Source organism: Procambarus clarkii, chromosome 78 (genome assembly GCF_040958095.1).
Source record: "Procambarus clarkii isolate CNS0578487 chromosome 78, FALCON_Pclarkii_2.0, whole genome shotgun sequence".
NCBI classification, from domain to species: domain Eukaryota; kingdom Metazoa; phylum Arthropoda; class Malacostraca; order Decapoda; family Cambaridae; genus Procambarus; species Procambarus clarkii.
In genome coordinates this window covers 12,371,367-12,395,840 of record NC_091227.1, presented here as the reverse complement: position 1 = coordinate 12,395,840, position 24,474 = coordinate 12,371,367, and the positions used below count along the sequence as shown (strand labels likewise).

The window sequence follows — 24,474 nt, the reverse complement described above, 5'->3', positions numbered from 1 at the left end:
GTTGGGAAACCTTTGGAGGACTGGCTGATCCGTGAGGTGGACCACTGGAGGCCTTTATTGCCAGGAAGGAACCCTTCCTCCGAATAGACAGTATATTTTAATACTAAATATAATAAGTACATTCCTGACTGTCTGCATAGTATATAATTACACTTAATGTGCTGTTACATTTACCTCCCCATATATTCTCATTTTCTGTTAATACGCTTAAATTTTTAGGTTGAAGTTTTCGTGTTCAATTCTATATACAAAAGTTATAAATATATAAAAAAATTTCAGTTTTATTAAAAAATAGAGATTTTATACAAATTTTGAAAATATCCTGAGTTACTTTGTAATTTATTGAAAGACTTTAGTTTTGCTTTATTAGTTTTATAAAATTGTAATATCAATATAGCTATAGGTTAAGTACTAATTGTAATTAACAAGCAATAAATGCTATTTACACGCTTATCCTCCTACACTCCCAAAGGTTAGGGTAGGTCGTGGTTTTCTATACAGCTTTTCAGGTAAACTCTAATATTAACAATATTTTGGTTCGATGCTGGCGATTAAGTGTATTTTATGTACTATGCCGATAGTCAGGATTGTACTTATTTCATTTAGTATTAAAACGTACTGTCTATTCAGAGGATGGGCTGTAGGAAAACAGCCTCAACTAGTGCGCCAAAAGGGTGTCACTGAGTGTTTCTGAAGAGTTGACGGATGCAGACGCGACTATTTCTACTCTGAAGTCACCTAGGGATTAAGAAGTAAAGTCATGACGGAGAGTCGGAGTAAGAAGAGGCAGAAATGACTCTCCTGTCGCAGTGTAGAACAACGACAAGCAGACAGACCCAGGAGCTACACACACTGGTGGTATGATCTACAGGTACCCTGAAGGTAAGGGCCAGTGGCGTGGTTAAGTGAACTTTTGAGCAACAGTGAGGGACCAGAGGGGTGTCCCTGGGCACGAGGGGGAAACTCGGTTATACTGAGACAGTTATGCACCAACAGTGAGAGACCAAAGCCGATGTCCCTAGGGTGACCAGAGGGACACACCCCAGGTGACCCTTGGGTGACCCATTAAGTGAGGGACAGTGATATTTATGTAGCAGCAGTTAATGCAGTGGTGAAGGGCCACGTTAGGTAAGAATCAGCCCTCCCAGTTGGAATAGCAGTTTGGGGGAACGAGAAGTTTGAGCCCCCGACAGGCAGGTGAGGGCTTAACCTAAACGAGGTAACAGTGACTATAATTTGAGACGATAAGTCACAATAACGTGGCTGAAGATATGATGACCAAACCACACACCAGAAGATGAGGAGACAACGACGTTTCGGTCCCTCCTGGACCCATTATCAAGTCGATTGTCAGTTGTGCTGGACCACTAACAATCGACTTGATAATGATCCAGGATAGACCGAAACGTCGTCGTCTCCTCATCTTCTTGTGTGTGGTTTGGTTATTATATAATTTGAGATATTATTGGTGAATACGACGAACCACGCGTGAGGTGGGGTCCCGGGAGCTAAAATCCAGGGCGCAGGGTGTCGTATTTGCGTCCCTGGGTTTATCAATATATACTGACAGTGGTTTGTGCAGAGGAAGACCAACTAATAGTTTCCAGAAGGGATATATTGACCCCACGGACAAGCAGTCTTGACTGAGCGCCGATCGGAGGGGAAGGGATGCCAGGGGTCTCCAGATATCGTGAGAGTAGAGACGTTAATTTATTTTAGTATGATTTCTTCTGTGTAACGGAGCTAAATTGGGTTTAGAGTGGTATAAACAATTTATTTGTGCATAGCTTGGTGGGTTGAGTTTGTAGACTCACATGTAAGATTGTATGCTAATCTTATTATAATTCCTTACCAAAAGTAGCAGATAGCAAAATAGCTTAGGCTACCGGGAATGTCAAAGGCAGAGTTTGATATATTCATATATCTAGTTTATGCGTAGATTTATTGGTGACCAATTTACAGATTAGATAAAGAAGGATGAATCACGAATGACACAATGAATGCCTTTGCATGTGCTTAGGAAAAAGATAAATTTCTATATTATATAAGATTTATTGATTCGGAGAGAGTGAATGGTTTGTTGTAGGGAATAGGCTGTAAATTTAACTGTGATATTGATACTTATTAGTTCATTGAAATCATGTAGGATAAAAACCCACACTTACGTATTTGTGAAATTTATGTAAGGAAAGATACCTATCCTCTTAAAAATAACGTCGCGTTTGGCCGTTTGCCCGTATGGCCGAAAGTGGACGTAATTTGAAAATGAAATAAAAACGAAAATAAATTTGGGATTTTTTTTTCAACAACAGTTAGTTAAGGGTCCTCTGATAGGTTAGGTGGGCAGGAAATTCTCATAAAGTTTCAAAACGTTATGAAAAACGTTAATTGAAAGTTTCCTCTCCTAACTTGTCCGAGTAAGCCGGACGACTCAGACAGAAAACGGGACAGTACGCCACTTTTGTGAGTCGATTTCATTTCAAATTACGTCCACATTTGGCTATAGCGCGCATACGAGCCAAAAGCGACGTTATTTTAAGAGGACGGGTTGGGAATTTACACCAATTCTTTCGCACTCTAGTGTGTGCTTTGTCAAGAAGTGTGTGAGTAGGACGAGACTTACATCTCAACGCCTAATCAAGACGTTGTTGTTCGGTAACAAGATGTTAAATGTTTTATGGTTTAAGTAAAGCATTCAGAAGAGTGGGAAAGACGGTGTAAATTCCTTACATAAATTTCACAAATACACAAGTGTGAATCTTTATCCTATGTTATTATGTCTGAGAAGACATTACCATTATTAATTGAAATTATTATGTTTGTGCTATTAACGTGATTAAATATATGTACCCTTGATGATGATGAAATCATACATAGCACACATATGTACTATAATAGGCCACATATATTGAGTATTAGGCCTAGAAAGGTTAAATTAAATTAGTTTAGTTTGTCAAGGCAACACAAGTAAAAAATAGTTTTCCGGTTTGCCCAATAGTTCAGATTTCTACTTGCTAATTTCGTTGTAGGTGGGAATATATACTATGGTGCTCATCGTTACAATAAGTACTACCAAGACAGGAGGATGGGCAGCATATACATATGGGCAGAGAGGAGGCTATACAGTTATTTCTACTGTGCAAAGAGCAAAGAATTTGAGTGTATATTTTGTCAGGCGAGGCTACCCGACGACCAGCCAGACGACGATGTTGAGAAAGTTATAATATATATATAGACCTTTTTATATATTTTTACTACAAGAGTTCTTACATTCTTATAAAGCCACTAGCACGCATAGCGTTTCCGGCAGGTCCTTAATCCTAAGTTTCCCCCGGAATACGACCCGCAAAATCGTTTAATAACCAGGTAACGGTTAAACTGCTGGGTGAATAGAGACGTACTGTTAAGGATTGGTGCCCAGTCAATCCTTCCCGGCCAGGATGATGCCCAGGCCAAAGCAGTCGCGAAGCACTGGGCGAGTGTTTTACCACTGCGCCACGGGGTCTGCAGTCAGATAGTCCCTATCACTCGTTCACCATGTACCACGTGTACGACATGCTACATGGTGGAGGCAGTCCCCATGTGTACGTGGTACATGGTGGAGACAGTCCCCGTGTGTACGTGGTACATGGTGGAGACAGTCCCCGTGTGTACGTGGTACATGGTGGAGACAGTCCCCATGTGTACGTGGTACATGGTGGAGACAGTCCCCATGTGTACGTGGTACATGGTGGAGGCAGTCCCCATGTGTACGTGGTACATGGTGGAGGCAGTCCCCATGTGTACGTGGTACATGGTGGAGGCAGTCCCCGTGTGTACGTGGTACATGGTGGAGACAGTCCCCGTGTGTACGTGGTACATGGTGGAGACAGTCCCCGTGTGTACGTGGTACATGGTGGAGACAGTCCCCATGTGTACGTGGTACATGGTGGAGGCAGTCCCCATGTGTACGTGGTACATGGTGGAGGCAGTCCCCATGTGTACGTGGTACATGGAGGCAGTCCCCGTGTGTACGTGGTACATGGTGGAGACAGTCCCCGTGTGTACGTGGTACATGGTGGAGGCAGTCCCCATGTGTACGTGGTACATGGTGGAGACAGTCCCCGTGTGTACGTGGTACATGGTGGAGACAGTCCCCATGTGTACGTGGTACATGGTGGAGGCAGTCCCCATGTGTACGTGGTACATGGTGGAGACAGTCCCCGTGTGTACGTGGTACATGGTGGAGACAGTCCCCATGTGTACTTGGTACATGGTGGAGACAGTCCCCGTGTGTACGTGGTACATGGTGGAGACAGTCCCCGTGTGTACGTGGTACATGGTGGAGACAGTCCCCATGTGTACGTGGTACATGGTGGAGGCAGTCCCCATGTGTACGTGGTACATGGTGGAGACAGTCCCCATGTGTACGTGGTACATGGTGGAGACAGTCCCCGTGTGTACGTGGTACATGGTGGAGACAGTCCCCGTGTGTACGTGGTACATGGTGGAGACAGTCCCCGTGTGTACGTGGTACATGGTGGAGACAGTCCCCGTGTGTACGTGGTACATGGTGGAGGCAGTCCCCGTGTGTACGTGGTACATGGTGGAGACAGTCCCCGTGTGTACGTGGTACATGGTGGAGACAGTCCCCGTGTGTACGTGGTACATGGTGGAGACAGTCCCCGTGTGTACGTGGTACATGGTGGAGACAGTCCCCGTGTGTACGTGGTACATGGTGGAGACAGTCCCCATGTGTTCGTGGTACATGGTGGAGACAGTCCCCGTGTGTACGTGGTACATGGTGGAGACAGTCCCCGTGTGTACGTGGTACATGGTGGAGACAGTCCCCGTGTGTACGTGGTACATGGTGGAGACAGTCCCCGTGTGTACGTGGTACATGGTGGAGGCAGTCCCCATGTGTACGTGGTACATGGTGGAGACAGTCCCCGTGTGCTAGGACTATTTACAGGGACGTAGCTGCCGGACACGTGGTGGTGTGCGGTGCTGGTGATACTTGGGGGTCAAGGGCACGGTGAGTCATGCCTGCTTGGTGAAAATGCTGGTACTCACCGTACCATGACTACGGTGAAAATGTTCTGCTCGAAACAACAAATTTAGAGACCGGTTTTGTATTGTCTGGTCTACTAAGCTCAACTATTGTCTGGTATACTAAAACGCTTCCACCGAACAAGCACGTGTATGCAAAGTTCAGCACCGGATCTAGATATAACAGTAAAACTTATTCACTGAAATATCACTGAAATGTTACATCATATAGAGAGATATTTGACGAATATGAAAAGAAAAGGTACTGTGAAGGTACTCTACCCACAAGAGACGAACAGGACACGTAAGCACACAGCGTAAATTAAGTTCCATGTGGACCAGCACAAGAAACTAAGCTGTTAGGCTCAGTACGTGAACCATTTTGTATGAGTGTTTCTCTACTTCTCATTGGTCAGCTGTGTAGCGCCTTGAGTAAGCCGATGAATGTTTAATCAGAACTGAGCAAGGAGTATGGATTCTTGTCAAATCAATTCTTGTTTCGCAAATGATGATTGAGGAATTGCAACAACCTGCACGTCACCTGATCGTGTACTGTCCTAAGGATTTAGAACCCAGCATTTGTTTTCAAACGGAGGGAAAAGTCCCGAGACATTATTGACAATCGTGACTTATCGACACCAACTAAAAGATATTGACATCTGTTACAAGAGCTTGGAGACAGCCAACTTGCTCGTGAAGGCTACCCCCGGTACCAAATGAAGTGCTTTAAGAGACAAATGTCGTCTATACCTTCATATACCCACTTGGGGGTGATCTCAATATATAGGCAAGACAACAAAAATATCTGTTTCAAAGGAACTTGCCAAGTCACAAACAACGCATCATCAAAGAACATATAATTTCTGGACACAACCTGATCAACGCCAGATATCCTGACCAAAGACAATGAAATAATCGACAGATTAAAAAAAAATCAGTTTCCTTCTCAAGTGAAGAAACTAGACAGGGAAGCCTACAGTGTCCATGTGTCTCTCCCTTTCTCTCCCCTCCCCAGTGGTTCCCCCTCTCTCTCCCCTCCCCAGTGGTTCCCCCTCTCTCTCCCCTCCCCAGTGGTTCCCCCTCTCTCTCCCCTCCCCAGTGGTTCCCCCTCTCTCTCTCCCCTCCCCAGTGGTTCGTCCCCTCTCACCCCTCCCCAGTGGTTCCCCTTTCTCTCCCCTCCCCAGTGGTTCCCCCTCTCTCCCCTCCCCCCGTGGTTCCTCCTTTCTCTCCCCTCCCCAGTGGTTCCCCCTCTCTCTCCCCTCCCCCCGTGGTTCCCCCTTTCTCTCCCCTCCCCAGTGGTTCCCCCTCTCTCTCCCCTCCCCCCGTGGTTCCCTCTCTCCCCCTCCTACAACTTTGCCACTGGGGCATATAACTGAAACGTGTAATGAATGGCATCTGGGAATACCTCTAGAAAGAAAGTCAGACAGGGGCCCGGTTCCCTGGGAATTTAGCTCCCACCATTAACAATAACAGACTAGGAAATGATTGTCTAACTTTGAGAGTAGGAGACAAACTCCAGTCATGATTATCACGTACCAGCAAGTGCGGCACACAGTATACATTCCATACTCCTGTTACCATAGTACTTATATAGTAACGATGTGGACCATCATACATATATTGATAATTCGAAAATAGAATTTGGTATTATTGAATTTGGACAAACCGGAAAAGGGTTTTGTATTTATGTTGCTAATAAAACCAAATCAAACCTAACCTAACCATGTAGGCCTAATACACGCTATCTGAGGCATAATTAGTACATATATGTGCAGTACTAGTCCAAGAAATATTTTAGTTTGCTTTTAGCTTTATTTTTCAGAACTCTGTAAAGCGAATAGTGCCAAATTCCAAATTCTACCAAATCAATTTGTCCATTAAGTCAATATATGTACGATGGTCCACATAGTTACAAACAGCACTGTCTGAACAGGAGGATGGATTGCATTATAACAAGAAAGGAATGTTTGTTCAACTACCAACAAGAGAAAAAAGGGTACTTAGCAAAAAAACTGGCTACTCCGGCCCCACCAACACCATCCACCCCTTAATGCCCAGCAGCAGACACTGAGCCAGAAGCGCGCCAAACCCTATGAGCGCGGTGCAGGTTTTGTACAAATGTTGTACTGTGAACATTGTTACCCAAAACATACTATAAAGTACCTAAGTGCCACCATTCATCATTCATTCCATAGCACAAATGTAACATCCTGGCTCTATAATCTACTAGACTAAAGCATATATAAACTAGATAGAAGAACCTACTCTTACGTCTGGTAGTATACTGATATACCCGCCACTGATTCAAGCTGGTCACACTGACCACATCTATCATAAATAACCCTAACACTACTTCCGTACAAAACATGCATAAAACAAAAAACCTCTCTCTCTCTCTCTCTCTCTCTCTCTCTCTCTCTCTCTCTCTCTCTCTCTCTCTCTCTCTCTCTCTCTCTCTCTCTCTCTCTCTCTCTCTCTCTCTCTCTCTCTCCTCTCTCTCTCTCTCTCTCTCTCTCTCTCTCTCTCTCTCTCTCTCTCTCTCTCTCTCTCTCTCTCTCTCTCTCTCTCTCTCTCTCTCTCTCTCTCTCTCTCTCTCTCTCTCTCTCTCTCTCTCTCTCTCTCTCTCTCTCTCTCTCTCTCTCTCTCTCTCTCTCTCTCTCTCTCTCTCTCTCTCTCTCTCTCTCTCTCTCTCTCTCTCTCTCTCTCTCTCTCTCTCTCTCTCTCTCTCTCTCTCTCTCTCTCTCTCTCTCTCTCTCTCTCTCTCTCTCTCTCTCTCTCTCTCTCTCTCTCTCTCTCTCTCTCTCTCTCTCTCTCTCTCTCTCTCTCTCTCTCTCTCTCTCTCTCTCTCTCTCTCTCTCTCTCTCTCTCTCTCTCTCTCTCTCTCTCTCTCTCTCTCTCTCTCTCTCTCTCTCTCTCTCTCTCTCTCTCTCTCTCTCTCTCTCTCTCTCTCTCTCTCTCTCTCTCTCTCTCTCTCTCTCTCTCTCTCTCTCTCTCTCTCTCTCTCTCTCTCTCTCTCTCTCTCTCTCTCTCTCTCTCTCTCTCTCTCTCTCTCTCTCTCTCTCTCTCTCTCTCTCTCTCTCTCTCTCTCTCTCTCTCTCTCTCTCTCTCTCTCTCTCTCTCTCTCTCTCTCTCTCTCTCTCTCTCTCTCTCTCTCTCTCTCTCTCTCTCTCTCTCTCTCTCTCTCTCTCTCTCTCTCTCTCTCTCTCTCTCTCTCTCTCTCTCTCTCTCTCTCTCTCTCTCTCTCTCTCTCTCTCTCTCTCTCTCTCTCTCTCTCTCTCTCTCTCTCTCTCTCTCTCTCTCTCTCTCTCTCTCTCTCTCTCTCTTTCTTTTACTCTCTCTTTTACTCTCTTTTACTCTCTTTTACCCCCTTTCTCCCCCTCTTCTCCGTCCTCCTCTGCCCCCCTCTTCTCTTGTCCCCTCTCCTGCATCATCCCCCCCCCCCTGTCTCCCCCCCTCCTCGTGCCTCACACAAAAACACAGGACAGGGAACATGTGCTCCCAGCAAACACACAACAGATGTTTACTATTATTACTGTGACGCAACACTGTAACACGGCTACATCACAGTAAGTTCATCACAGTTCATTGTGTGTGTGATGAACAGCTGGAAAACTTTGGACAAACTCTCTGTAAACTAAATTATTGTAAATTGTAAAACGTAATTGTAATTGTAGCTTCAATAACGTCTCATTACAGACGTTATTGAAGTTACTAAGAGTCGCAACAGGAGTCGATTCTCCTAAATTGGGATGGGGGGCCCTGGAGCCGACCCTTGACCTGCCTATGATAGTCATCTACTCATCTACTACAAATGTGTTATCCAGAAAAGTTGGGTGGCATCTGGCCTCTAACCTCGGATGGATAAACAGATAGACAGACATATTCTTTTTTTATAGATATTGCAACTCATCCTACAGTTTGGACAGTAGCTTTTGTAACTATGTGCACCATAGCGCAAAGATTGACGTACTAAGCAATTAAATGGTCTTTTTCAGAGCCTTCTTATCTTGAGGTTATCTTGAGATGATTTCGGGGCTTTAGTATCCCCGCGGCCCGGTCCTAAACCAGGCCTCCACCCCCAGGAAACAGCCCGTGACAGCTGACTAGCACCTAGGTACCTATTTTACTGCTAGGTAACAGGGGCATAGGGTGAAAGAAACTCTGCCCATTGTTTCTCGCCGGTGCCCGGGATCGAACCCAGAACCACAGGATCACAAGTCCAGCGTGCTGTCCGCTCGGCCGACCGGTTCCCAGCCTCATCGCTTGTGTAACTCAATATGATAGGAAGATCATGATCAATGATGCTATCATGACTCATCTCTATATCAATATCCCGCCCACATCCTCCTGTCTTGGTAGTACTTATAGTAACAATGAGCACCATAGTACATGTACCGACGTACAAGGCAATTACACAGTAAAAATTGGTACTATTGAATTTGGACAAACTGGAAAAGATTTTCTATTTATGTTGCAAAGTCAAACTAAACTAACCTAAGCTAACCTTCCTAGGCCTATTATACGATCCCCGAGGCCTAATATAGTACATATGTGTGCTATACAAGGCCCGGGAATATTTAAATTGGTTTTTTAGCTTAACTTTGTGGGGCTCTATAAAGTGAATTATACAAAATTCAACCATCTAATTGCTTAGTACGTCAATGTTTGTACTATGGTGCACATCGTTACAAAAAATACCATCTAAACAGGAGGATGGGTTGGTGTGTGTGTAATTACCTAAATGTAATTACCTAAGTGTAGTTACAGGATGAGAGCTCCGCTCGTGGTGTCCCGTCTTCCCAGCACTCTTTGTCATATAACGCTTTGAAACTACTGACGGTCTTGGCCTCCACCAAGAACTGAACCCTGTGGTACTCCACTTGTGACATTTCCCCAGTCTGATACATTGTCTCTGATCACTGCCCTCATTTTTCTATCAATCAGAAAATTTTTCATCCATGTTGGCAGCTTACCTGTCACCCCTCCAATGTGTTCCAGTTTCCAGAACAACTCTTGTGTGGAAAGTCTTTTTTTAGGTCCAGAGAGATGTAGTCAACCCAACCATCTTTTTCCTGTAAAATCTCTGTTGATTGATCATAAAAACTGAGTAACTTCGTTACACAGGATCTTCCAGATCGAAAACCATACTGACGGTATGATATTATATCGTCTGTCTCCAGGTGTTCTACCAACTTGGTTTTAATTATTTTATTCATTTTTTCCAATACTTTCACTATTACACTTGTCAATGATACAGGTCTATAATTGAGGGGGTCTTCCCTGCTGCCACTTTTGTAGATTGGAACTATGTTAGCCTGTTTCCACACGTCTGCTACGATTCCTGTACACAGGGATGCCTGAAAGATCAGGTGAAGTGGAATGCTGAGCTCAGATGCACATTCTCTCAGAACCCATGGTGAAACGCCATCTGGGCCAGCTGCTTTGTTCTTCCCGAGCTCCTTGAGCATATTTTCCACTTCATCTCTAGACACCTCTATCCGCTCTATGTTGTTCTCTGGAATTCTTATTGCGTCTGGTTCTCTGAAGATTTCATTTTGTACAAACACACTTTGGAACTTTTCATTTAATGTTTCACACCTCTGTTCACACCTTATCATTTTTCGTGAATCTGTTTCCCATTTTCAACCTCTGGATATTATTCTTTACCTGCAATTTGTTGTTTATGAATTTGTAGAATAGGCCTGGTTCTGTTTTACATTTTTCTGCTATTCCTTTTTCAAAATGTCTTTCTGCTTCTCTCCTTACTGCTGTGTAGTTGTTTCTCGCATCTTTGTATCGCTGGTATGTTTGAGGGTTTGGCCTTATCCTATACTGATTCCATTTTTGTGTCTTTTGGTCTCTGGCCCTCTCGCAATTTCTGTTGAACCAATCCTGTTTTCTAGTCCTGCATCTCTGTTATGGTATGAATGTTTGTGTGCTTTCATTGTATATTTTGCAAAATTTGTCATACATCTCATTTACTTCCCTGCCTAGCAACAAGTCTGTCCAATTACACTCATTATTAAATTTTCTAAGTTCCCCATAGTGTCCTCTCTTGAAATAAAAATTTTCAACTGTTTCAATGTCCCCATTTCCTTCTAGGTGATATCTTAAGGCATATTTAATGTGTAACAAGACATGATCACTCTTTCCCAAGGGAGGAAGGTACTGGATGTCAAATATATCTTCTTCTTTCCTGGTGAATACTAGATCCAATACTGACGGTACATCCCCTTCCCTCATTTTTGTCGCCTGTTTGACGTGTTGATACAAGAATGTCTCCAGAATGAAGTTTACAAATCTACATGTCCAAAATTCCTTGGTTCTTGCTTCATAAGCCTCCCAGTCTATTACTTTAAAGTTGCAGTCCCTCAGTATCAACAGTCGTGATTTATCTTTATCCACTTGTACAATAATTTCTCTCATGACCATTATGAGGCCCTCTCGTTTGTCATCCAGTTCTTCCTTTGTCCAAGTGTTGCTTGCTGGTGGGCTGTAGGTATTTACAATTATCAGTTTATCATCCTGCTTCCAGACCTGCAATGCCATTATGTCAACTTTTCGAGGATTTTTAAGTATTGACTCTCTTACCTTTAGATGTTTTTTCACCAGTACAGCCACTCCTCCCTTCCTTGTTGTCCTGTCACGTCTCCAAACTGAGTAGCCCCTAGGGAATACGACTTCATTTAAAATATTCCTTCAAGTTTTGTCTCTGATAATGCGACAATATCTGGGACTTTAAGCTGAATTATATCTTGCAACTCCAATGTTTTTTTATCTACCTCCATCTATGTTGGTATATACAATTTTCAGGAACATGTTCCCTTTCCCTTTGCTCTTTACTTCCTCTTTCACTAATGATTTTGTTGCCTTGTTTTTATGTACCATTTCACTAGCTTTCCAGTCCCTGACACTTTGTAGGAAAAAGAATTTCTGTCTTCTTCATTTCCATTCCCATTTAGACGTTTTGCTGCAATGAGGTTCATATTCAGCTTTTCTCTGTCTTCCTTTGAGAGGTCTTGTTTTAGTGACCAGCGTTTGCCATCTTAATATTTTAAGGACGCCTGACAGCCGGGTGGACAGCGCTTCAGATTCGTAGTCCTGAGGTCCCAGATTCAATCCACAGTGGATGTGGAGACAAATGGTCAAAATGTTTCTTTCACTCTGATGCTCCTGTTACCTAGCAGTAAATAGGTACCTGGGATTTAGACAGCTGCTACGGGCTGCTTCCTGGGGGGGGGGTGAAACAAAAAGGAGACCTGGTCGAGGACCGGGCCGCTGGGACGCTAAGCCACGAAATCATCTCAAGATAACCTCAAGATCCTCATCACCGCAATTTCCTAAGCTCTTCCATCATGTTTTTCACTCCATTAAACGTCACCCTTAAGGGGCGGTTTTTGTCTTTCTCATATTTTCCTATTCTTCTAAAATCACTGACATTTTCATTTGAGCCTTCTCCTAAACTTACTATTTTCTCTATGATTTTCATCTCTTCAGCTGCTCGGTCCATCTTAGATGGAATTTCCTTCTCTAAACATCCAAAAATTATTATGGACTTACTTCTGTCTGCAGTGTTTTGAACTAGTTTACTGTTGGTAACCAGTTCTTTCCTAATTGCTTGCCTAATTTCTGCTTCGTGTTGGTCATTTCTGGTTTTGACTTCCAAACACACTTTCTTGATTGTCTCTTTCTCTTTTACAACTTGTGCGTGCATCTCTTTTATTTCTTCTTTACACTTTTCTAGTTCTTTATTAGCCTCCTCTATTTGAGTTGCCAATGAAGTTTCTCGTTGCATCTCCTTGCCTAACTCCATGTTAGCCCTCAGGCTCCCTTGGAGTTGTTCACCATATGAGTCTATTTTCTTGTTAATTTCTTCAAATTCCTTACTCTTCACTTTCCATGCCTTATTATCCTTTACCAGTTCCTTGATGTGTTCCTCCTGTATCCTTACCTTATTAATCAAGCTGGTAATTTCCTTTTCTTGCTGGAAAATATTTCCTTTTAAATTACAGAACTCAATCTTGAGACCTTCGTTTTCTTGTTCTAATTTAATTAGCTTTTCTTCATAATTCTTTAGCATGTCCTCAATGCTCACTAACCTGCCAAGAAAACCACCTTTCATTGCATCTTGTTGTGAGAAACCTGCAAAACATTCCTTTGTTCGGGTACTGTCCTCCCCTGTGGTGGCGGCCATCTTTGTTGACATTCTGCTGTTTTGAAAGATCAACTTTTCTAGCCAAGATTTTTCATCCACAGAAAGTTATTTCTTATCTCTTAGTTTTTTTCAAATTCCCTACACCTTCATGTATTCTGGGACACCACTTGCAACCCTCATCCAATTCCCAACACTTAGATAATATGAATCCTCCTTCCACGGCCAGGGGAGAACTATCCAGCAGTGTGACTCCTCAGTGTGATGCTCACTCTCCACACCTTCACTTGTGTGTGTGTGTGTGTGTGTGTACTCACCTATTTGTACTTGTAAGATCGAGCATTGGCTCTTGGATCCCGCCTTTCCAGCCATCGGTTGTTTACAGCAATGACTCCGGTCCTATTTCCCTATCATACCTAATTTTAAAATTATGAATAGAGTTTGCTTCCACAACCTGCTCTTTAAGTGCATTCCATTTTTCCACTACTCTCACGCTAAGAGAATACTTCCTAACATCTCTGTGACTCATCTGAGTTTCCAGCTTCCACCCATGTCCCCTCGTTTTGTTACTATTATGTGTGAACATTTCATCTATTTCCACTTTGTCAATTCCCCTGAGTATTTTATATGTCCCTATCATATCTCCTCTTTCCCTTCTTTTCTCTAGTGTCGCAAAGTTCAGTTCCTACAGACGCTCTTCATATCTCATCCCTTGTAACTCTGGTACAAGCCTCGTCGCAAACTTCTGAACCTTCTCCAGTTTCCTTATGTGTTTCTTCAGGTGGGGGCTCCATGATTGCGCGGCATACTCTAAGACTGGCCTCACGTAGGCAGTGTAAAGCGCCCTAAATGCCTCCTCACTTAGATTTCTGGATGAAGTTCTAATTTTCGCCAGTGTAGAGTACGCTGCTGTCGTTATCCTATTTATATGAAGCTCAGGAGTTAGATTAGGTGTTACGTCCACTCCCAGGTCTCTTTCTCGAGTCGTTACAAGTAGGCAGTTCCCCTTCATTGTGTACTATCCCTTTGGTCGCCTATCACTTGATGCCATTTCCATAACTTTACATTTACTCGTGTTGAACTCCAGTAGTCATTTCTCTGACCATCTCTGCAACCTGTCCAGGTCCTCTTGGAGGATCCTATAATCCTCATCTGTCACAACTCTTCTCATTAATTTTGCGTCATCCGCGAACATTGACATGAAGGATTCCACTCCTGTAAACATATCATTTACGTAAATTAGAAAGAGGATTGGTCCCAGCACCGATCCTTGAGGTACTCCACTCGTTACTGTTCGCCAGTCCGACTTCTCGCCCCTTACCATTACCTTCTGGCTCCTTCCTGTTAGGTAGTTCCTTACCCATGCTAGGGTCTTTCCGCTGACTCCTGCCTGCCTCTCACACACACACTTTTGTGTGTGTGTGTGTGTGTAAATCCCGAAGAAATTATCTCGTGATGAATAAAATGAAAATCTATAACCACGAAGGGAATATCAAACAAGAAATTACTGAAGCACTTTTCGTGTAAATCAACACATCATCAAAAGTATAAACAAATATAACTCACTGAGTGTGTGGTGACCAGCTGGTAAGGAAGACAATATGAAACACCTCGAGCAGGAGGAAATATATTAGTGATCAATGAGGGTGTTGTGGGGAGCAGACCTCACCTTATCAGCGATGTTCTCCAGGAAGCAGGTACGGTTGCCGAAGCCTTCCGCCGCCAGGCAGACCCTCTCGCCGACGGCGGTGCTGGAGAGGCACACCATGTCCTCCTGTAGGGGGTAAACAGCTCCGTTACTCACCATACTTACTCCTCCACACCTCACCTCACACTCACACTCTCCACTCACAACTATAGTTAACTTACAATCACAAATTGTTATTCCGCTCCTGTGCCAGGTAAGTCCATTACGGGCTCACCATAGTCCGTGCTACTTGCCCCGCTCCTGTGCCAGGTAAGTCCATTACGGGCTCATCATAGCCCGTGCTACTTGCCCCGCTCCTGTGCCAGGTAAGTCCATTACGGGCTCATCATAGCCCGTGCTACTTGCCCCGCTCCTGTGCCAGGTAAGTCCATTACGGGCTCACCATAGCCCGTGCTATTCGCCCCGCTCCTGTGCCAGGTAAGGTATGGGCTCACCATAGCCCGTGCTACTTGCCCCGCTCCTGTGCCAGGTAAGCTACGGGCTCATCATAGCCCGTGCTACTTGCCCTGCTCCAGTGCCACGTAAGTTACGGGCTCACCATAGCCCGTGCTACTTGCCCCGCTCCTGTGCCAGGTAAGCTACGGGCTCATCATAGCCCGTGCTACTTGCCCTGCTCCAGTGCCAGGTAAGTTAGGGGCTCACCATAGCCCGTGCTACTTGGAACTTGTTCCGAGTAGCTGAATCTATAACAACAACAAAATTTTTATTATCACCAGTTTCTCCTTTCACTTCAAAAGCAACATAATATACTACTACATTGACCATCTCGCTTCTTGCAGGTCGGCGTTCAATCCCCGACCATCCAAGTGGTTGGGCGCCATACCTTACCTCCGTCCCATCTCAAATTCTTTTCCCAATCCCTTCCATGTGCTATATTGTCGTAATGGCTTGGTGCTTTATCGTGATAATTACCTAACCTTTTAAGTATCAATATGCGGTAATAACACAGTCCGTCCTCCTAAGGTTTCCCAACGTCAAGAAAACGGCCAATTTAGAGTATGGTCTCCTAATCTACCAGAGGACCCGAAACAGAAAACGGGACAGTGCGTCACTTTTGTGAGCCGCTTCCGTTTTCTAGTGCGACAGTTTTTGCATTAACATAACGTATACGATCGAAAACCGACGTTCTTTGTAAGAGGACAGGTTGAATAGTCCAACAGTGTCGTGGCACTGTGCCAACGGTGTCGTAGCACAGTGCCAACGGTATCGTAGCACAGTGTCAACGGTGTCGTAGCACAGTGCCAACGGTGTCGTAGCACAGTGCCAACGGTGTCGTAGCACAGTGCCAACGTTGTCATAGTACAGTGCCAACGGTGTCGTAACACAGTGCCAACGGTGTCGTAGCACAGTGCCAACGGTGTCATAGTACAGTGCCAACGGTGTCGTAACACAGTGCCAACGGTGTCGTAGCACAGTGCCAACGGTGTCGTAGCACAGTGCCAACGGTGTCATAGTACAGTGCCAACGGTGTCGTAACAGTGCCAACGGTGTCGTAGCACAGTGCCAACGGTGTCATAGTACAGTGCCAACGGTGTCGTAACACAGTGCCAACGGTGTCGTAACACAGTGCCAACGGTGTCGTAGCACAGTGCCAACGGTGTCGTAGCACAGTGCCAACGGTGTCGTAGCACAGTGCCAACGGTGTCGTAGCACAGTGTCAACGGTGTCGTAGCACAGTGCCAACGGTGTCATAGTACAGTGCCAACGGTGTCGTAACACAGTGCCAACGGTGTCGTAACACAGTGCCAACGGTGTCGTAGCACAGTGCCAACGGTGTCGTAGCACAGTGCCAACTGTGTCGTAGCACAGTGCCAACGGTGTCGTAACACAGTGTCAACGGTGTCGTAGCACAGTGCCAACGGTGTCGTAGCACAGTGCCAACGGTGTCGTAGCACAGTGCCAACGGTGTCGTAGCAGTGCCAACGGTGTCGTAGCACAGTGCCAACGGTGTCGTAGCACAGTGCCAACGGTGTCGTAGCACAGTGCCAACGGTGTCGTAGCACAGTGCCAACGGTGCCGTAGCACAGTGCCAACGGTGTCGTGGCACAGTGCCAACGGTGTCGTAACAGAGTGCCAACGGTGTCGTAGCACAGTGCCAACGGTGTCGTAGCACAGTGCCAATGGGCACTCCCAGAGGCCTGTAATAGGAGGCTCGACTGACCATCGTCACAGTACACTGTAAACGGCACTGATTTCAATTGACTTGTAGACGGTAAGTCGTATTAAAAGATAGAGCGGGATGATTGTATGATTCAGATGATTGGATAACTTGGGTGATTGGGTATGTGGGACGGTTGCCTGCAAATACTGAAACTAAAGTGTCAACTCAATCAAGCCTAACCTAACTTAACCTAACCTAACCTAATCTAACCTAACCCCCATCATTATGTCTAAGATATGTTTAAATTATACGAGAGTTAGCTTAGGCACGATTATGCTTGATTACATTAGATGGAGTTAGATTAGACTTAGCTAAAGTAAGGTTAGTCTCGATTATAATGGGTTAGCAAATAATGGTGTCTAGAAAAACTCAAGCCCAATAAATCCCCACGGCCAGACGATATGTGTGCCAGAGAGGCTTAAAGAATACAAAGAAGACCTTTGTGAGCCTTTGTCTAGCTTATTCAGTAAATCATTAGGGTCAGGCAGAGTGCCGGAGTCGTGGAGGGTTGCTAATGTGGTACCAATTTTCAACAAAAGGAGATAGATGACTTGCGTCGAACTATCGAGCAATTAGCATGTCGTCTAGTGTGGGAAAATTGTTTCTTTCGATAATTTCAAAAGCCATTCGTCTTTATTTTGTAAAATCTAAATTAATAAAACATGGGCAACTCATGTTTGACAAATTTCTGTCATTCTATTCCAGCAGGAACAGTTGAGGCAGTTGATAGTGGTAAGGCTTGTGATGTTGTGTACCTTGACTTTAGCAAAGCTTTTGATACACTCTCAAAGAAAGATTCTCTTTTGAATCTTTCATACACTCCTGAGTGCTTTATCAAGGTCTGAGTGTGTGATTAGGACGAGACTTATTAACACGTCATCCAGCCCATCAGTACACTGGGTAATGATCATTAATCCAGCCGCCAAACTTCCCTGTTAACCAAATGAAAAATGGTTTACACGCCACTCACAACTAATGACGACCTCTTCCGCGTCATAACGCTGTAAATGCTTCACCCACGTGCTTCACCCACGTGCGTCACCCACGTGCGTCACCCACGTGCGTCACCTACGTGCTTCACCCACGTGCTTCACCCACGTGCGTCACCCACGTGCATCACCCACGTGCTTCACCCACGTGCTTCACCCACGTGCTTCACCCACGTGCGTCACCCACGTGCTTCACCCACGTGCGTCACCCACGTGCGTCAACCACGTGCGTCACCCACGTGCATCAACCACGAGCGTCAACCACGTGCGTCACCCACGTGCATCAACCACGTGCGTCACCCACGTGCGTCAACCACGTGCGTCACCCACGTGCATCAACCACGTGCGTCAACCACGTGCGTCACCCACGTGCATCAACCACGTGCGTCACCCACGTGCATCAACCACGTGCGTCACCCACGTACAAATTACCGCCACCAGAACCTATAACACATAACCTAATCTAACCTACACCAAAGTAACATTGAACTTTAATATATATCAATATATAAATGAGAACAAACTTATTTTTAATAAACAATATGTTAAAATTTATGAATGCGTCTTGCGTGACGTCCGCCGCTTTAACGAGCCTGGCGCTGGCTTCCTCAAGCAGTTACTCAAGTACTCACGAACCTGCACATCTTGTCTCAATGTATTTGCGACTTTGTTTACATTGATCAAACAGATTACAGCTGTGTTGACCAGACCACACACTAGAAGGTGAAGGGACGACGACGTTTCGGTCCGTCCTGGACCATTCTCATGTCGATTGTGATTGTGATGTTATTGTGACTCATCTACTGCAGATTACAGCTGTGCTGCGCCGGGAGGCTCTAGATAACAATACCATTTCACTGGGAAGCTTCTATGCGCGTCAACTAATGTCAACAAAGCCGCCATAGTTGAGAAAAGATGTGGTGGTTCGTAAGTACTTGAGTAACTGATTGGTGAATCCCGCTCCTGGCCTGAGGACAAGTTAAGGGGGTAGATATGGGGAAGTGGGTGTACGGTGTACTGTGTACAGGTGTACACGTACACCGTACACGTACACGTAGCACGTGTACGTCCCTCTCAACACCGCTGGCAGCTGGTGTAGATAACTTGAGGTGGAAATACGCGTCACAGGAACTCAGTACAAATTCCTAAACCTGTTAAGAGTATTACAAACTCCAGAACCATTTGCGAGGTACTACTAAATAATATATTGTGTGGTCACGTGACGCAGCGTACAGGTCCTGAATACTTAAAGTCTTGGTTTATACGCCAAGGAGCTATGCAATCTTTATGCAATATTAAGTCTCTAAACAAAGGTTGCAGTGAGAGGAGGAGGTGCAGGGACCTCTCCCTGCTTCTCTCCCCCCACTCCTGCTGCTGACTGCTGGTCCACCCTCATATGTAGTCCTGCTGGCTCACGGCTACATATGAGGGTCGTACAGCTACACATATGAGGGTCGTACAACTACACATATGAGGGCCGTACAACTACACATATGAGGGCCGTACAACTACACATATGAGGGTGTACAACTACACATATGAGGTCGTACAGCTACACATATGAGGGCCGTACAACTACACATATGAGGGTCGTACAACTACACATATGAGGGCCGTACAACTACACATATGAGGGCCGTACAACTACACATATGAGGGTGTACAACTACACATATGAGGTCGTACAACTACACATATGAGGGCCGTACAACTACACATATGAGGGCCGTACAACTACACATATGAGGGCCGTACAACTACACATATGAGGGTGTACAACTACACATATGAGGTCGTACAGCTACACATGAGGGTGTACAACTACACATATGAGGGTCGTACAACTACATGAGGGTCGTACAGCTACACATATGAGGGTCGTACAACTACACATATGAGGGTCGTACAACTACACATATGAGGGTCGTACAGCTACACATATGAGGGTCGTACAGCTACACATATGAGGGTCGTACAACTACACATATGAGGGTCGTACAGCTACACATATGAGGGTCGTACAACTACACATATGAGGGTGTACAGCTACACATATGAGGGTCGTACAACTACACATATGAGGGTCGTACAGCTACACATATGAGGGTCGTACAACTACACATATGAGGGTCGTACAACTACACATATGAGGGCCGTACAGCTACACATATGAGGGTCGTACAACTACACGTATGAGGGTCGTACAACTACACATATGAGGGTCGTACAGCTACACATATGAGGGTCGTACAACTACACATATGAGGTCGTACAGCTACACATATGAGGGTCGTACAACTACACATATGAGGGTCGTACAACTACACATATGAGGGTCGTACAGCTACACATATGAGGGTCGTACAACTACACATATGAGGGTGTACAGCTACACATATGAGGGTCGTACAACTACACATATGAGGGTGTACAGCTACACATATGAGGGTCGTCCAACTACATATATGAGGTCGTACAACTACACATATGAGGGTCGTACAACTACACGTATGAGGGTCGTACAACTACACATATGAGGGTCGTACAGCTACACATAAGAGGGTCGTACAACTACACATATGAGGGTGTACAGCTACACATATGAGGGTCGTACAACTACATATATGAGGCCGTACAACTACACATATGAGGGTGTACAGCTACACATATGAGGGTCGTACAACTACATATATGAGGGTCGTACAGCTACACATATGAGGGTCGTACAACTACACGTATGAGGGTCGTACAACTACACATATGAGGGTCGTACAGCTACACATATGAGGGTCGTACAACTACACATATGAGGGTGTACAGCTACACATATGAGGGTCGTACAACTACATATATGAGGCCGTACAACTACACATATGAGGGTGTACAGCTACACATATGAGGGTCGTACAACTACACATATGAGGGTGTACAGCTACACATATGAGGGTCGTACAACTACACATATGAGGGTGTACAGCTACACATATGAGGGTCGTCCAACTACACATATGAGGGTCGTACAACTACACATATGAGGGTGTACAGCTACACATATGAGGGTCGTACAACTACACATATGAGGGCCGTACAGCTACACATATGAGGGTCGTACAACTACACATATGAGGGTGTACAGCTACACATATGAGGGTCGTACAACTACACATATGAGGGTGTACAGCTACACATATGAGGGTCGTACAACTACACATATGAGGGTGTACAGCTACACATATGAGGGTCGTACAGCTACACATATGAGGGTCGTACAACTACATATATGAGGCCGTACAACTACACATATGAGGGTCGTACAACTACACATATGAGGGCCGTACAGCTACACATATGAGGGTCGTACAACTACACATATGAGGGTGTACAGCTACACATATGAGGGTCGTACAACTACACATATGAGGGTGTACAGCTACACATATGAGGGTCGTACAACTACACATATGAGGGTGTACAGCTACACATATGAGGGTCGTACAGCTACACATATGAGGGTCGTACAACTACATATATGAGGCCGTACAACTACACATATGAGGGTGTACAGCTACACATATGAGGGTCGTACAACTACATATATGAGGTCGTACAACTACACATATGAGGGTGTACAGCTACACATATGAGGGTCGTACAACTACACATATGAGGGTGTACAGCTACACATATGAGGGTCGTACAACTACACATATGAGGGTGTACAGCTACACATATGAGGGTCGTACAACTACACATATGAGGGTGTACAGCTACACATATGAGGGTCGTACAACTACACATATGAGGGTGTACAGCTACACATATGAGGGTCGTACAACTACACATATGAGGGTGTACAGCTACACATATGAGGGTCGTACAACTACACATATGAGGGTGTACAGCTACACATATGAGGGTCGTACAACTACATATATGAGGCCGTACAACTACACATATGAGGCCGTACAACTACATATATGAGGCCGTACAACTACACATATGAGGGTGTACAACTACATATATGAGGCCGTACAACTACACATATGAGGGTGTACAGCTACACATATGAGGGTGTACAGCTACACATATGAGGGTGTACAACTACACATATGAGGGTGTACAGCTACACATATGAGGGTGTACAGCTACACATATGAGGCCGTACAACTACACATAACATGAAGTAAATGTTTCGTAAATTTCTTCATGTGATTAAAGAGTTAAAAATATTTTATGTGAATTATTTAGTTTTAAATATTGAATGTAATATTTTTGATTGTTTAAAGGTTGTGCGTCTATGCTCCTCCCACCAGCATGTCGTCCATCTGACAGGCGCCACGTGTCGCTCTGTGATTGGTGGAGCTACAGGTATTAACAGGATCAACCAATGGGAGTGAAGTTGAGAGGTAGTGGACCACCTGCCATGATGAGTGAGCTCGTGGAAGTTGACCACTCGTCCTCATTAAGGGGTAAACTTACACAACTATTGGGTCGTTAGTACCTGTATGTAGGTTGCAGTAAACCACTGCAACCAGTAAACTTACGGCTCCAGTAAACCACTTTTGTACTATTTATTTTTGAGTCTGGAAAATAAAGTTAAAATCGAGCTTAAATATTCCTAGGCCTAGTATAGCCCTTATATGTATTATATGTGTCGTAAGATAACGTGTATTATATGTGTCCTAAGATAACGTGTATTAGGCCTGGGAATGATAGCACAGGTTCGATTGGGTCTTTTATTTATGTTTCATATAAAAAAGTTTCCGATTTGCTCAAATTCAATAATACAAAAGTCTACTTTTTTGGTGGTCCGTCACGGTATATGGGTACTTTTGGTGGTCCGTCACGGTATATGGGTACTTTTGGTGGTCCGTCACGGTATATGGGTACTTTTGGTGGTCCGTCACGGTATATGGGTACTTTTGGTGGTCCGTCACGGTATATGGGTACTTTTGGTGGTCCGTCACGGTATATGGGTACTTTTGGTGGTCCGTCACGGTATATGGGTACTTTTGGTGGTCCGTCACGGTATATGGGTACTTTTGGTGGTCCGTCACGGTATATGGGTACTTTAGGTGGTCCGTCACGGTATATGGGTACTTTTGGTGGTCCGTCACGGTATATGGGTACTTTTGGTGGTCCGTCACGGTATATGGGTACTTTTGGTGGTCCGTCACGGTATATGGGTACTTTTGGTGGTCCGTCACGGTATATGGGTACTTTTGGTGGTCCGTCACGGTATATGGGTACTTTTGGTGGTCCGTCAGGGTATATGGGTACTTTAGGTGGTCCGTCACGGTATATGGGTACTTTTGGTGGTCCGTCACGGTATATGGGTACTTTTGGTGGTCCGTCACGGTATATGGGTACTTTTGGTGGTCCGTCACGGTATATGGGTACTTTTGGTGGTCCGTCACGGTATATGGGTACTTTTGGTGGTCCGTCACGGTATATGGGTACTTTTGGTGGTCCGTCACGGTATATGGGTACTTTTGGTGGTCCGTCACGGTATATGGGTACTTTTGGTGGTCCGTCACGGTATATGGGTACTTTTGGTGGTCCGTCACGGTATATGGGTACTTTTGGTGGTCCGTCACGGTATATGGGTACTTTTGGTGGTCCGTCACGGTATATGGGTACTTTTGGTGGTCCGTCACGGTATATGGGTACTTTTGGTGGTCCGTCACGGTATATGGGTACTTTTGGTGGTCCGTCACGGTATATGGGTACTTTTGGTGGTCCGTCACGGTATATGGGTACTTTTGGTGGTCCGTCAGGGTATATGGGTACTTTTGGTGGTCCGTCACGGTATATGGGTACTTTTGGTGGTCCGTCACGGTATATGGGTACTTTTGGTGGTCCGTCACGGTATATGGGTACTTTTGGTGGTCCGTCAGGGTATATGGGTACTTTTGGTGGTCCGTCACGGTATATGGGTACTTTTGGTGGTCCGTCACGGTATATGGGTACTTTTGGTGGTCCGTCACGGTATATGGGTACTTTTGGTGGTCCGTCACGGTATATGGGTACTTTTGGTGGTCCGTCACGGTATATGGGTACTTTTGGTGGTCCGTCAGGGTATATGGGTACTTTTGGTGGTCCGTCACGGTATATGGGTACTTTTGGTGGTCCGTCACGGTATATGGGTACTTTTGGTGGTCCGTCACGGTATATGGGTACTTTTGGTGGTCCGTCACGGTATATGGGTACTTTTGGTGGTCCGTCACGGTATATGGGTACTTTTGGTGGTCCGTCACGGTATATGGGTACTTTTGGTGGTCCGTCACGGTATATGGGTACTTTTGGTGGTCCGTCACGGTATATGGGTACTTTTGGTGGTCCGTCACGGTATATGGGTACTTTTGGTGGTCCGTCACGGTATATGGGTACTTTTGGTGGTCCGTCACGGTATATGGGTACTTTTGGTGGTCCGTCA

The 24,474-nt window shown here is 45.1% G+C and overlaps 1 protein-coding gene across 1 annotated transcript in view; it reads right to left on the bottom strand.

Moving 5' to 3' along the window:
• The window catches only part of LOC138357483 (ryanodine receptor-like), a 253,397-nt gene that overhangs the window by 111,321 nt on the left and 117,602 nt on the right, over nt 1-24,474 (bottom strand). The window contains exon 2 of the mRNA XM_069314340.1: nt 14,850-14,954. Within this exon, the coding sequence (XP_069170441.1) occupies nt 14,850-14,954 (105 nt within the window). The remainder of the gene's footprint in view (nt 1-14,849; nt 14,955-24,474) is intronic.